The sequence below is a fragment of the Strongylocentrotus purpuratus genome, unplaced genomic scaffold (assembly GCF_000002235.5).
Source record: "Strongylocentrotus purpuratus isolate Spur 01 unplaced genomic scaffold, Spur_5.0 spur5_contig_845, whole genome shotgun sequence".
NCBI classification, from domain to species: domain Eukaryota; kingdom Metazoa; phylum Echinodermata; class Echinoidea; order Camarodonta; family Strongylocentrotidae; genus Strongylocentrotus; species Strongylocentrotus purpuratus.
This window is the reverse complement of record NW_022145552.1, coordinates 797754-813145: the sequence shown is the minus strand read 5'-3', so window position 1 is coordinate 813145 and position 15392 is coordinate 797754. Positions and strand designations below refer to the sequence as shown.

Genomic DNA, 15392 nt, shown 5'->3' with positions numbered 1-15392 from the left:
GGCACTTGTTGCAAGTCATCACATGTCATTGTATGAGGTCAAGCCTCTGGTTAAGTTTGTGTATCTGGGACAAATTGAGGAACAGGTCCAACCAGTCCAACCTGTTTTAAGTCATGACTGAAGTTGTATGTAGGTACCGTAGGTGACTGGTATATTGATTGATTGGTTGACTGATTGGATGCTTCAACATTCCATGCAAAAATAACAAAAATATGATACATTATTTACAAAACATTAACATTTCTTTAAGTTTTATAAAAATAATTAATCCTGAATTACAGTAATTTTACCATAAAATAATGTTTTGTAAATCATTAAATACAGAAGTGAAAAGTGAAACTACTTCAAATCATCTATTTGTGGCTATGATATCGGGTTCTGACTTTTGGGAGGGAATGAAAAGGTTACATGGTGACCACTGGGAATACAACAACAAAAAATGTTATATGAAAGATTGATCTGAATACGACACATTCAAATCTACATTACATTGATGTTGATTAGAATAAAAATCACTGGTATTGTCTCCTATTCATTCTCAAATTCTGTTAATTTGAAGTTTATTTTACGTTGGATGCCGAAAGATTAGGTCTTTGTTTTTCTGTAACTAGTAAGCATTCATAGGACAATACAGGTAGAGCTCTAGCTCCAGTTTGTTGAGCTAGGAAAGGCAAGGTTTGATGCTTTTCTCAAAGGTGTAATTTAAACCCAAGATATCCCAGACAAACTGAGCCTCCTTTATATTCAATGAATTAATGAAGTTGTTTAGACACACCTTTGAGTGGGCTTACGGCACTAATGCTGATGCATATTTATGATTTTTTTTTTTTAGAATCCAGTATGACCTTAATTAGAAACTGAAATGGCTCTGTGTAAAGTTTTGCTCTTAGAAACATGCAAACAAGTACCGGTAATGAACCAATTCGACAGGCAGTGCTTAAAACCTGCTCCTTAATTAGCCAATTAATGTCACGGTTGCTGAGCAACATGAGTTATTAAAGTGCCAAATCAATTAGCAATTTTGAAGTGGCGGGACTCTTAATTGCACCTGAGTCAATAAGATGGGGGTAAATGTGTACTTGAAGAGACAGCCAGATGGCATCTTGAGGGGGTATGGAAGAAAATAAGACGTGGAGGGATGAAGATGATATTGAGGATCTTAAGAAATGGAGAAAGAGGGTTAAGGGGAGATCTAAAATTACAGAAAATTGAGTTCTTGCAAAATAGACAAGTGGAGAATATAGAGCACATTTGGAGTTTGTTCACTGACTTCAAAGAAGTACAACAATGTATGAAGGAGAAGTAGATGAGCAAAAACATTGTATGCATGGAGAACCAATTTTAAGAAAATAACCTGGTAAGGTAAACGAAAATATTGGGGCCTTTTGATGTATTAGTATATCAGTGCTTGCTCGTCCATTGTGTTTTTATTGTAAAGATATTGTTTTTTATCATGGGATTTTTCCTCTCTGTCTTTCTGCGATTATCCATGATTTTACTCTTTGTTTATATCTTTACCTCTACTACTCATTCATTTTGATAACATCTCCACATTCTTTTACCCTTCCTTCATCACCCCACAGATTTACAAGCTAATTCAACAGGCGTAGCAGGGAGTGGCAATGCTCCACTCACACCGTCAGCCAGAGTATCTGCTCTTAACATCGTTGGGGATCTACTCAGAAAAGTTGGGGCAAGTATATCTCCCACTTTGAATTATTAAATATCCATGAATCAGCAGTTCAAGTTTGAGCAGAAGTCTGTCTGTGTCAGTCAGGCAAACAATTGTTTATGGGTTTTACCTTTAAAGATGAAGTTGAGTTCTGGTCAAGCAATTGCATTGTGAAAGAAACGGTGTGGAATTGACCAGAAAAGGTTGATCATCTAGCATATAAGAATTTGTGTGTACTGCAAGGTTCTGGAATCATCAAAATGATAAGAAATTTGGCCAAGTCTTGGTGAAATTACAAACAATGTACACAGAAAGATGTATATGGGACTACACAAACACGTGGCGTAAAAATCTGACCCTGGATTTTTACGATGTTATATGACATATTTAGAATATGAAGGCATTTAAAGAGCCATGCTTTTCAGAGAACATGTCTTATCTGATGATCTTCCACACTTGCATAATAAGAATGATAACGCTCACAAATTATTTTTCACCTCTTCCCAGAACTCGACCTTCTCTTTAATGCCCTATATAATTAATTTGTAAAATGCATTTTAAGTCTGGTATTTAATAAATCAACAGCATTTCCTCTGCCTAACGTAATTTTACTGAAGACTTGTTCAGATATGGTGAAGTAAACCACCACAAAAAGATGAATGGCTACTGCGCACAACCAAGGACCTGCAAGTATTCATAAAGCTATATGGGGTCTGTCACCACGAAATGAGTCCAGTTGGTCAAAAATTTTATTCCTGTTTTTAAGTATTATATGAATCTACATTAAGTAAGCTTTAAATTAAGGGGTCACACATTAAAATTGATAAATTATATCCAGAAATATGAACAAAAACCTAATTGGACTTTATAACAATGGGATTACCCAGTTTTGAGATAATTAGGTGTAAAGTTGATGATGCGTAACATATTATAGTCTGGTCATCAACAACAACATAGCAACAACACACTTCCCATCATTCGATTTCAATGAAACTTTCAACAAACAAAGAAATAATAAGTCGATTTTTGGAAAAATCTTAAATGTGGTACGTGGGTCAATTTTCAGTACATACACACTATACATCGCTATTACTACGATTGAGCCTAATGCGACACTGGACTCATTTCATGGTGACTGGCCCCATATGTTATAAGATAGGAAAAGCATCAATTGTGAGCGAGCCTTAAGGAGGGCTGACAATTCAGCGGTATTCATATTTGACAGCAACATTTATGATACGGGATGGACACTAACCCCTTTGTGACTCCTTCATATAAATGCCCTTCTGATAAACTTCTGATAGAGACCTCTTTATGTTGGGTTCCCGTGAAGACCTTTTGCTTGTACGGCTGTAACATTGTACAAATATTTGGAATATATTTTAGGTGCTCCCCGAAATAGCTAATGGAAATTAAGAATGGAATTTGTTTGCATTTCACACGCTTTTGCTCAATGTATCCTCAAGACTGGTTAATGAGGAATTGTCCATTTCTAATTAAGAATGCTTACAAGGTCACTTAATTATGATAAACTTCTGGAAGAAACCTCTATGTAGGGTTCCAGTGAAGATTTTTTTTCTCGCTTGTACGGCATTAATATTGTAAAATTATATATTTTAGGTGCTCCCCGAAATATCTAATGGAAATTTAGAGTGGAATTTGTTTGCATTTCACATGCTTTTGGTCAATGTATCGTCAAGACTGGTTAATGAGCAATTGTCCATTTCCAATCAAGAATGCTTACAAGGTCAGTTAATTACCAAGTAAACGGACTTGGGTAATGATACATGGCTGTCTAAAGTGCATTGCTATTGTGATGTTATACAATATGCGAATAGTATGGTGTATGAATAAGTACTCATTAAAACAGGGCTTGATACTAATTAGAAAAGATGCACATGGGCCCACAAATTCGAATTCTTTACCCCCCAAACTTTGGACATTTAAACAGGGGCAAGTACACAACAACCATAGAAATTTCACTCCCCACCTTCTTTGAAGCCCTGCTTGAAGTGATCCTCATTTTTATGCTAGGTGATCATAAATAAATTCATCTTTTAGTATATATGACTGCAACACTATCCAACTTTCTGGTCATTAAGATGCATACAATAGATGATAATCTACTTTCCAATAGATGATGATCTACTTTCGTATAGATGATGATCTACTTCCCTATATCCTAATATGCTATATCCTACATCTCCAAATTCTCAGATCTAATCAGACTTCGTTTACAAGCATAAATGTTTACTAAATGTCAATTTTTTTCAGAGCTTTCGTACCTTATGAAAGTCCCTGCTTTGAACCAACCTTTAACGATCCCCCTTTTTGTCTTTTAGGCTCTGGAGAACAAGCTTGCATCGTGCCGGAATTTCGTCAAAGACAAAGAGGTTCCTAGGAAACCTGGCAGTCCTGTCGATACACCAAGGTCAGTACATGCATCTCTAGTTATATTTACTCATGAAAAAGATGATAATAATAATAGCTAGTTCTTATATAGCGCTTTTCAGAACCGAAGGCCCTCTCAAAGAGCTTTATAGATATATATATATATATATATATATATTATTTCCCCGGTCATTGGATTCAGGCTCACAGTGCATGCACATTTTCTACTCCCTGGGGAGCATTCCAGACTGGCGTCATTTTTACAAGCGCACACTTGCTAATCTAAGCACATTAGCTTTCGCATCCTACCGGGTACCCATCTAACACCTGGGTGGAGAGTGGCAAATATAGATCAATGTCTTGCCAAAGGACATAAGTGCCGCGGTAGGACTTGAACTGCGGACCTTGTGATCCACAGTCCGGTGACATATCTACTCGTCCACTACACAAAACTGTCTCAGATAAAGACAAGTTCAGAGTTTATACCCCACGATTCTTTACCCCGATATACAGTCACATAACTGTTAGTTATAGAGTGGTGGCACATCATGCCTCTTGAAATAAACAATCCCCAAAGTAATATTTTCATGCATTTGAGTTGATAGTATACAAAATGTTGGCAATGATACGTTTCAGGGGGCTTTCCCTATGCCTTCAGCAGCAGAGTGAATTGATTTTAAAGGTACTATGTCCCATTTGCAGGCCCAAAAAATGAAAAAGTTAAATTCCAACTGCATTTGAAAGATAATACTTATTTAGAAGTTCCCTAAAAAAGGTGGGGCTTGAAAATGTCTTCAAGTGGGAAAATAATGACTATTAGTTGTCAAATCGACTTTAGGGCTTTAGAGCCCAAAAGTAATAGTCTGCGCAAAGATTCAATCAGTTTAATCTTGGCCATCACAAGAAGTGGGTTATTGATGTAGAAAAATGCTCATGTACCCTTTACAACTCTTTTCGTCTATGTTATTACCAAAGAAGAAAAAAAAGCCAGTCAGTCACTCAATAGTGTCTGACAGTGAAGTCTAGCAAGTAAACGGGTTTCCTTGCATAATTTGAATATGAGGACACTGCTAATGTTTAAATTTCACAGATAGGACATACATGACATATTCATAATTCCTGCAAAGTTCTACAGAATTTGAGGTTGGCTGCAAAAGGGACATAGTACCTTTATTAAGGCCATATGCATATTTTTGAAATATTCATTAAAACTAGTGATCAATAATTACTTTTGGGTTTTGTTTATGATGTAATCTGCCGATTAAAAAAACCTTCAGGTCTGATCTTGCGAGGTAATTAGTAACATTTTCTTACATGTTTCTCTCTTCCCTTTGCACCCTAGGCAAACAAAAAGAACGCCGAGATCTACAAACTCGACACCCTCATCAAATCTACCAGGGGTCGTGAAGATAACCGTATGAGCTATCACTGACTTTAAGAACAATATCAAACTATTTACTCCTGTCAAAGGATGTTGCATTGAAAATGTGTATTCGACCCTGATCCTCAGAAAGGAAATGGCCTTCCGAATGGTGTAAGCGGACCGGTAGTCTCTCGCAGAAGGCCAGCTTGCACTGTACAGTTTCACACCCTGAAGGCCGAAGCGACGAGAACTCTCCATGAATGCTGCAAGGTGCGTGGGACACTCTGCGTGAGAAAACCTCTGTCTGTCCGAAAATCCTTCCAAGACTGCAGCAAAGCTGTCATCTGCGGAGAGGATGTGGGAGGCGAGAGGACGATACAGATTCATCTTCTTATGCCATGGAATGCCCCAAATGTGCATTGTTCCTTTATACCTCTTTGAATGTATACCCTTTTTCTGATTCCCGTGTGTTTTCATCAAGCATTTTGTCGAGTAGAGTGTGGGCTGATAACAAATTGAGTCCAATTTTCACTCTGTTTTAAGAGCGTCCCTGTCTCGATATTGAGGAGGCTGAGAATGTTTTGGTCCATTGCTTTTCTGCTGTCTGTACCGCTCTTTATGTATCCAAAATCTTGCCTATTGGATTTCATCATTTGATGCCTTCAGTTACCAGAAAAGTTTAGATAAAGTGTAGCTGTTGGATGATTTTTGGATCTTTATGATAAAAGGCTTACGATGGTACACCTTTCAAAATTGTTGATAAAAAGTTCATCGGAACTATCAGTGACATTAGCAAAACAAGGACTGGGAAGAAACCGAACTACTATTTTTCAACTTCATAGAGAAAATATAATAATACAGTAATAAGAGTAAAAGAGGGTTTTACACAAACAATATCTGCACTAGTGTACTGCACTAATTTATATTTTCAATTAACTTGTTACATGCTTCTTCTGTGCACATGAAAGATGTTTACGATTATTTATACTTCACATAATTTGTGGTACTTCCACTACGGGCATATATGGAACATTTTGAAATCTAAAATGGTCCTCCGTGAAGTGTTTCTTCTCACTTATATTCTTGCAGCTACATGCTTTGGCATAGAATACTAATATCAATGTTGCTTAAAATGAAAACACACACATCATTTTGTTCAAGCAGATTACTGCAGAACAGATCTGTAGAAGAAAGAATTTTCTTAAAAAGCATATTTTTCTGTCATACAAAGTTAGACATGTTTGGTCGATTCCATTTGTAAGATGGGGCGAGTAACCTATAGCGGTAGGTAAGAGGGCCAAATATGTTTCATATGGTGTGGACTGGGGATAGGGGCAATGAGAAGCTGTTTTGAAAAAAATGTGTGTAAGGAAGAGGAGACATGTATTTATGAAAAAAATGTTAAGATATTTTTCTGTATCTTTTAAAATATACAGAATAAAATTTATATGATGCAAGCTGTTTTGGAAGGTGTAACGTTTTTGTGTTCTGTCTAAATGGTATTCAATATTGGGGTAGTTTCAGCTTGTGTGTGTTTTTCTTTTTTCAAGCATGAAGGTGTAGATAGAAATCTTATCTGATCATTAGCAAATTAGTTATCAAATTAGTTATCAAAGTATCAGTTACCAAATAATAGAATATTTTTCAAACAGCAGTTGTATCGCTGTTGCGTTCTGTAGGCACTTCATTGAATTCTGTATGCTGTTTTGCTCTTAATCAAACAAGTTGGACCAATTTCTTTGTCTTGTCTTTTTAGGAAATATTTTAAGCTTTCAAAGGTAAAGAAAATGATCTTTAAGCTGAGACTCAACTGAAAGTGCTGTTCTACTTCTCCTTTTCTGCAGTTGATTGATCATACTATGAGAGTACAAAATCAAATTGTCTTTTACGCGCATGCAATCTTTCTTACCTAATTGTACCTGTTGTTAGAGGGCAATCCAACCTTTGTATTGAGTTCATTTGTATGAAAGCAGAAAATTAAGAGAAACAGAATGGCAAAAGTTTGGAATATATCGGACCAATTACACAAGAATGTTTGAAAACGAAAATGACTACCTGTGTGCAATTCTCAAATTGGTAATTTGGTCAGCGGATTGTGTCATAGTCATAAATAGTTCAGAATTGGCAGATATGAAGAAGATGAGTGTTTTGTTCCATTCTTAGCCAGTCAATGCATGGGAATGTTAATGATAGATTGAAGTACAGCATGACTGTAATTAGTGTTTGTTAATGCAAGCAAACATATAACCAACATTTTAGCTATAGGCTAGTACCCGAAATTAATTAGTTTTTGCAATGTCAACAAAATTTGTAAAATGCAAAAATACAATAATGTTCTTCAAAGCAGAATTTTTTATCTGTGACTGGTCTCAGATAGTTGTTTTGGCCCTCATTTTGAAGTATTACAACAGCTTTAAACAGTCCTATTTGTTGCCATGTCTTACAGATAAATATAGCATGTAAATTTTAGCAAAAGAAATTATTTTTGGAATAAAATGAATATGATAATTGATATAATCATAACGAAATAATTTACAATTGTACGAAATAAGCTGGGAAGTACACATTACACAAAGAGTATGTCTTTGTGGTAACTCTTATATTGGACATAGTTTATACTAAGCTGATAAAGTCACTTATGGTTCATACCTTAATTTTTATTTCCTCATGCAGATTTGTCTGTCTGTCAGTCTGTCTGTGAAGCATGACATTCTTCACGTTGAAATGTTGACCTTTTCTAGACGTTTGTTCAACTTAATATTTTTTTTTCTTCATTCAGATTCAGACCCATCATTCATAAGTTGATATCTGATCACTCTATACATTTCAGATATGTAAACATGAAATGTATTCTATGATTTATCTTAGTCAAGATCATTTACCAATGGCTATTCATCACTTTATTGACTGCTTTTCATTTTATTTTATCAGTGATTATTTCATTGACTTTCGTAAGGTTAAAGGTCATATGTATCCTCTTATTCCCCTTCATTGTTATCAAATCTATCATACACTATTCCTTCCAATAAAATCCCATTTTAACCGATGCATGACTTCAGTATAGCAACATGGAACCCCTTACATCAAGAACAAAACCTTTTTGGTAATTAGTACTTTTTAAATTCTAGATTGCGCCCAAATCCAGTGTCTGTTTATTTGTAACCAAACAACAACTTCAATCTTCTCCAAAAGGCTTTTTTTCATAATTTAATAAAGTCTAATACATCTTTGTTACGTGCCTCATTATGAACTATTGAATTTGCCTGTTATGAAAAAATTGTATTTCAGTGGTCCAATTGCAAATTGCATATACTTTTTGTTAGGCAGGGCAATCTGCAATGTCAGTCTGACCTAGCAAAAACCAATACATGTAATTTGCATTCTGACAATTTGATTACAACAATATGTAACAGGTGATTGAGATAGCTTTTTGGAAAGTCAACAGGTATAAATTTATAATCATTTAAAAAATGGTGTACTTACTAAAGAAAGAATAGGTTCATTTCATCCTAAAACATATACAATGACATTTGTGTTTGGTGTACGTTAGATACTTGTTATAAAGCCTATGTCAATCATAATCATTTATGTGTTTCTTTTTTTCTGTTTTGTCTTTTCTAAATCTAATCTATACATGTATTTTAGTTTATAAGATCTGGTGCTGCTACTGTGTAGACAAAAAATGACAAAAAAGAGCATGTAATACTTTGTAACCTAATATACGATTCACATTATCTTTCTATTATGATTTTTATGGTGTGTTTAAAGAATGCCTTGATGGAAATTACTGTATGTGGAATAGGCCAGTTGCTAACTATATACATGTATGTAGATGTAGCTTTGAAAAGATTGAGTTGCTGGGTCTCCAAAACAATATTGGCAAATGCTATTGCCAGTGCCGACACTTACTGCAACACTAAGTTTGAAGACTGTGTTTTAGTACAATTGTTGTTGTAGGTGTCCCATACTTGTATAGTTCCATAATGCTCCATCATTTCATATTAGATATTCATTGCAGATGTTTTCTTTGTTAAAGTTGCTCAAGCATGGGTATGTAGAGGGCAGCACACGGACGTAATACCCATTACCCCAGTGTTATGTAGTGATCGCCAAGTTGCCTACTTCATGAACGACTACATACCCACGCATGGACATCTTTAAAGAAACAATCGTGTGGGAAACTGTTGCTATTTCCCTCCCGGTTTAGAAGTACCTCACCTTTTCTGTGTTGCCTGGAATCGTAAATTTTCCAATGAAAGAGCCCTTCATGCCTTTTAAATAGCTCATGAAAGATAAGCCCTATGTTGTACAAAATGTCTGCTCAAAACCAGAGGGATGTGAACTCACTGATGAAATACAGTGTTAACATCCCTCTGGCTCTCAAGAGACGAATCATGTGACTCCATGCAAACACGCATTTCCCTTTTCTTTCTGTGAAAACATTGGACATGTTGCCAAATGGGTCATACAAGGTATAGGTAGCCCCACGCTGTTCAGTATGTTATTGGTGTATTTAGTTGAAACGGTAAAGAAGGTAAAGCATTCATGTAAAAAAAGAATATTGATCATTTTATTGATCAGCTTCTGCTTTGGCAAATAACTTATTTTTTTACCTGGTTATTTGCTTGAGTGGGAAGTATGAATTTTCAGAATTGTACAGAAAAAATATTTGAAATATATAGAGCAATGTAAGAATTATTTAAAAACTAGACAGATACTAGTATTTGAATGAAGTACATACTGGAATGTAAAGGACACATAGTGTATGTAAATTATAATATTGTGCATGGCGTGGGTAAATAAAAAGAATACCATTAAAATTGCACCTTATTATCCCAGGTAAATGGTACTTGTACTTTTCTTTTACTACCGGTATGTTGTTGCAGCCATTGTGAGCATGTATGTTGTGTAGAGTTAGAGAGAGGAGAGAGCAAAAGAGATGTCAGGAGAAATTGAGTAGCCCTAAGGAAGGGGGGAAAAGGAAGAACGTCATGTTTAACACTGCAAATATAAGATGTTAGAAAAATTTGAGGAAAGTCAAAGCAGTGAATGAATCAACCCAAACTACCAAGACCCATGGTACTTGTACTGTTTAGAAGAAAACATCCCTCACAATAATTCCAATAACAGGAGTTGAAAAGTATGAATGCATATATTATTCCAAGATTTTGTATTTAGGATTGAAATTGAATTGTACACTGTTTCATCAGAAGATGAGGAGGGACTTTGTGTATTGAGAAAAGATTCTATCGAGGGGCAGGAGAGGGAGGGTGTGTGAAAGAGAGAGTGATTAAAAGACTGAAAAATATTGATGGGCAGTACAAAGAGAATTAAATCCAAGACATGGTGGAATTTTTTGATAATGAGATAGATATGCCACAAGGACATGGGCAAGAATATAAAAAGAAAAGAACTTGGAAATTTATTTATTTTTATCTTATATCATTAGATGAAAGTTATGCACACAATTCTTTAAAAAAAAAACACACACACACAGAAAACGTATTTGACTAGGTTAGGTACAGTATCACCTGAAGTGGTGTATTATTTCCATAGAGCTATCCTCTGTCTTCATAATGTGTGGACAATTTCAAACAATAAATCACATACAATGTTATCAACACAATTTTCTGTATGATTAACATGTAGTTTTCAAGCACGTTGCACACGTTCTAAAGTTATATGGTAATGGCTGCCATACATGTTCTAGTGAAGTTATATTATCTCCTTTTGCTTTAAAGGTACTACACGTCCCATTTGCAGGCCAAACAAATGAAAAAGTTAAATTCCAACTGCATTTGAAAGATAATACTAATTTAGAACTTTCCTAAAAAAAGGCTTGAAAATGTCTTCAAGTGGGAAAATGACGAATTTTAGTTGTCAAATCGACTTTAGGGCTATAGAGCCCAAAAGTAATAGTCTTGATTTTCAGACAATTGTACCGAATGGTCATACGTTTTATGCTGCGCAAAGATTCAATCAGTTTAATCTTGGCCATCACAAGAAGTGGGTTATTGATGTAGACAAATGTTCATGTACCTTTACAACTCTTTTCATGTACATGTATGTTATTATCAAAGAAGAAAAAAAAGCCAGTAAGTCACTCAATAGTGTCTGACAGTGAAGTCTAGCAAGTAAACGGGTTTCCTTGCATTATTTGAATATGAGGACACTGCTAACGTTTAAATTTCACAGATAAGACATACATGACATATTCATAATTCCTGCAAAGTTCTACAGAATTTGAGGTTGGCTGCAAAAGGGACATTGTACCTTTAAACATACACATGTAATGCAAAAAAAATACATTTATTTATTTACCATGATTCCTCCAGGAATTGCACCCCAAAATGCTAGTTGATTCAGAAATAATGATAATTCACATACAAATTTATGTGAGTAGAGGAGATTTTGATGCTAAATTGAAGGGTGCAGTTATGATTAATATGCAAGTATATACTTCAAGACGTTTGGTAGTTCGGGGGATAATGGTTTTGCTAAATTCAATATACAACAGTACAAAACATAAAATAAATTAAATGTACATTACTACATAGTATAATGTAGAGTTCAATTGCTATTGTCGAATGTACACCAGCTTTAACCTTAAAAACAGAGTATAGTATTCAATCTTAAGACATCTTACTGCTTTCTCTCCCTCTCTATTGAAAAAGAAAGAAAACATAAAACTACTGGCGTCTATAATTATTGCTTTACTAGTTTGTGCGATACTGAAAATGCAGCAAAGACCATGTTTGTTGGTTGAATAAATACTACCAGGTATAACAAAAAATAAAGGTGAACAGTAATAGGCTATTTGAGTATTTGACTTTAATCAGCACACTAGCACAAGGCATTTTCATTTTCATTTTTACAAGTGAAATATAATGTGCTTTGAATATAGACCCTGCTTCACTTATCGCCAAAATGTGCATTCTTCAGAACAGACAATGCCCTGAAGTTAACAAGAAATATAAAACTAGAAATGTCTCTATCAATAAATAATGGGAAGTAAAACACTTTGCCAATTCACATAGCGATTGAAAAATCCTGTAGTTTTATAAATGCCTAGGGGGAGGGGATTTAGATCAATTTCTCCACTTGATTTCAATTACTGTTCTTTAAAACTTTCTCTGTCTAAAATCTAGATTCTATAAAATATTTTCTTCTCTTTTACTCATGGCATTTCCCCCTCATTATGGGCTGTAAACTAGTGAATTTTTCATCCTTTCTCAATGCTTAGCCTTAAAATCTTCCCAGCGGATTTTCTGAATACAATAGAAATATGATCGTTGCAAGTACCTCATCATGCCTTTTGGCATAACAGTTGCAGTGGACATCTTGGACAAACAAATTAAATTAAAGTCTTCTAATCATCAAATCTGGAGTCACTAAGTCTCTAAACACAGTGGAACCTCTTTATAACAAACTCTAATGGAACCATGAAATGCTTCACCTTGTATCTTGCCTGTAAAACAATAGAAAACAAATAAGTTGGGCCAGCAATACCTTGATATCAGAAAGTTAGAAAGTTTTTATTCCATAAAAGTGTTCAACATAATCAGCGTTCCAATGAATTATACTGAGAAGACCAAAGATGTCAATTAAAAGTTCACTGATTTGCAATATATATATTTCTTCAAAACATCCTTTCTTTCTAGAAACCAATTCCAATAATATTCACTCCTTCAAACTGTCGTCAATCATCATCTCTTGTGCCCTAAGCTCCTCCATCTTCAATCCAATCGTTCTCCTCACATTTCTCTCCTGTTCCTCACTCAGCTTCGCCATGAGGTCCTCGAATTGTGACAGTGTTTCCTGCACAGCTTCCTTAGCGTCCTTGAGATCGTCATTGAAGTAGACGGTGTCCTTGGACTCCATCTGCAATTAAAAACAAGGTACAAGTACTGTCACATGCAGTGCTTTGTGTTTCCCATTCAAGGCACTTAAAGAAAGAATCAACACACACACACATCAACAAATAAACAAAGAAAAAAGAAGATGTGCTTGAAGTACTGTCATTTAGAATAATTGTAAGCTTTCCTCTTTTCTGCTTAGCTGACTTGTTACACTAAAACTCTTGTTTTGCAAAGAATATTTCAGTAGAAACTACATGAAGTGACTAGGTTTATGCCTATTATCTACATAAGATAAGAGTATAAGTTCATCAAACAATTAATTAAGAATGTGATGGAAAATTGAAATAGAAATTAAACATAAATCTAGTAATTAAATAGCGATCACGAGAACTACTGCAAATTCATAGGATTCAAGTAAAGTCTTATTTTAACACCAACTCAGCTAGATGATGGAAAAACAAACAAACAAGCACAAGATGAAAATAACAACAATAACAATAATGATAATGATCATAATAATTTTAAAAAAATAACAAAAGTAATAATAAACAATCATAAAAGATATCCTACCGAGAGTTAAACCTAAATTTAAATATCATAACAATACCAAGGCCAAAGTAGACTCATCAGATTATAATTAAAGTTTATTGCACTCAGTCTATTTTCATTTTGCATAAGGTTAATTAAGTAGAAAATATGGAATGTAGACTATGTTTACATCTAATGAAGATAGTGAACACATTCCTTGAAACCGGTGTCAAAGCTCATTGACAACTTTGCAAAAATATTTATAATTATATTTATATATATAATTACAGCTAGCAGTAGAGATGCACAGAGCAGATTTGGGAGACTTTCTCCTGTATTGGAGACTTAGCTTACAAAAGAAAAAAAGTTATGTGTGTGGATGATAACAAAACTTTTTTTTTTTAATGAGGAATTTGCTCATCTCATCTTTGATTTTGAGCTGAGTTAATCCCTGTGCAGCAAATGTAAATAAAGGAAATTGATATCCCAATACAAATCTGAGGGAAGCTGTCTCCCAAATAGCCTATAATAAATTTTGTCTAAATTTTCCCAAATAGCCTACATAATAAATTTTGTCTAAATTTTCCTAAATAGCCTATAATAAATTTGGTCTAAATTCTCCCAAATAGAAGAAAATCGTGCATATTATTAATATTATTGGGTGTGTATCTGTGCGCTTCCACTGTTCAGGGTCAGAGCTGCAGAGTCAGAGAACATTTCAATGATTTCTCAATAATCAGTTCAAACTACAAGTATAACTGGGCTCAATCTTGGCTTCATTCTCAAACTAATTTTTGTATTGCTTATTTGCTAATGCTAGCATATATTTGAACTCATTCCTGGATTCCAAAGCTTTTCCACACTCTCTACAACTACAAGCTTTACATTAAATTCAACTTTAAAATCTTACAGCATCTTCCAGGAGTTCTCTGGTCTCCATGAATTTGTCGGTCAAATCATCAATTTCCCTTTTCAGTTCCTTTTCGGTTATTCCTGGCTCTGTGCTTGAAGTTGAACTGGAAGATGATGAAAATTCCTTGTACTGATGTCTTGTTCCCCAAACTAGCCTTTCACTGCATGATAATAATACTTGGTTGTTTCTAAAGTATGTGGCGTTGGAAAGAAAATGTGTCGAAGATAAAGCTGAAGCCCACTCCTCCGCAGCACCACCTATGCTTTTGCCCGGCCCAGCGGCTTGCCGTTTGCTACAGCTGTGAACTGAAAGAGCTGCGGACGCGGACGAGTGACGGGCAACTTCTGTTCCCCTCCCCTGGAGACACGGGGCCGAAAGAAGCGGGAGGTGGTGTGTCCTCGCACATACGGCTGCGACAAGGGTTGCCGAAGATTGGTTCACAAATTTAAACATTTCTGTGATTTTGACTTACAAGTTCATTAATTGAAGAAAATGATGAAATAAATGTGTTCTTAAATACACAGTAGTAGAGTTCATGTAGGAAATATGTTCTCAAATTTGAGCAAAGTTTCGATTAGATTTCAGTCACGACTAGTGTAATTTGCCATCAACTTCACATGGAGGCTGCCATTTTGTAACATAAATAGGCTCAATAAGATTAATAAT

General features: G+C 35.1%; 2 protein-coding genes across 2 annotated transcripts in view; one reads left to right on the top strand and one right to left on the bottom strand.

Moving 5' to 3' along the window:
- Positions 1-10270, top strand: part of LOC590751 (nuclear distribution protein nudE-like 1-A) — a 38703-nt gene extending 28433 nt beyond the window's left edge. Inside the window, exons 7-9 of the mRNA XM_030991487.1 lie at positions 1584-1693; positions 4015-4103; positions 5406-10270. Of these exons, the coding sequence (XP_030847347.1) occupies positions 1584-1693; positions 4015-4103; positions 5406-5484 (278 nt within the window). The 3' untranslated portion in view covers positions 5485-10270. The remainder of the gene's footprint in view (positions 1-1583; positions 1694-4014; positions 4104-5405) is intronic.
- Positions 10271-12240: 1970 nt separating this feature from the next.
- LOC105437211 lies at positions 12241-15338 on the bottom strand. Its single transcript, XM_011663532.2, has 2 exons — positions 14724-15338; positions 12241-13307 (listed from the first exon to the last, which is right to left on the bottom strand). The coding sequence occupies exons 1-2, from the start codon at positions 15177-15179 to the stop codon at positions 13107-13109; spliced, it is 657 nt and encodes a 218-aa protein (XP_011661834.1). The 5' UTR covers positions 15180-15338; the 3' UTR covers positions 12241-13106.
- Between the last annotated feature and the right edge of the window lie 54 nt (positions 15339-15392).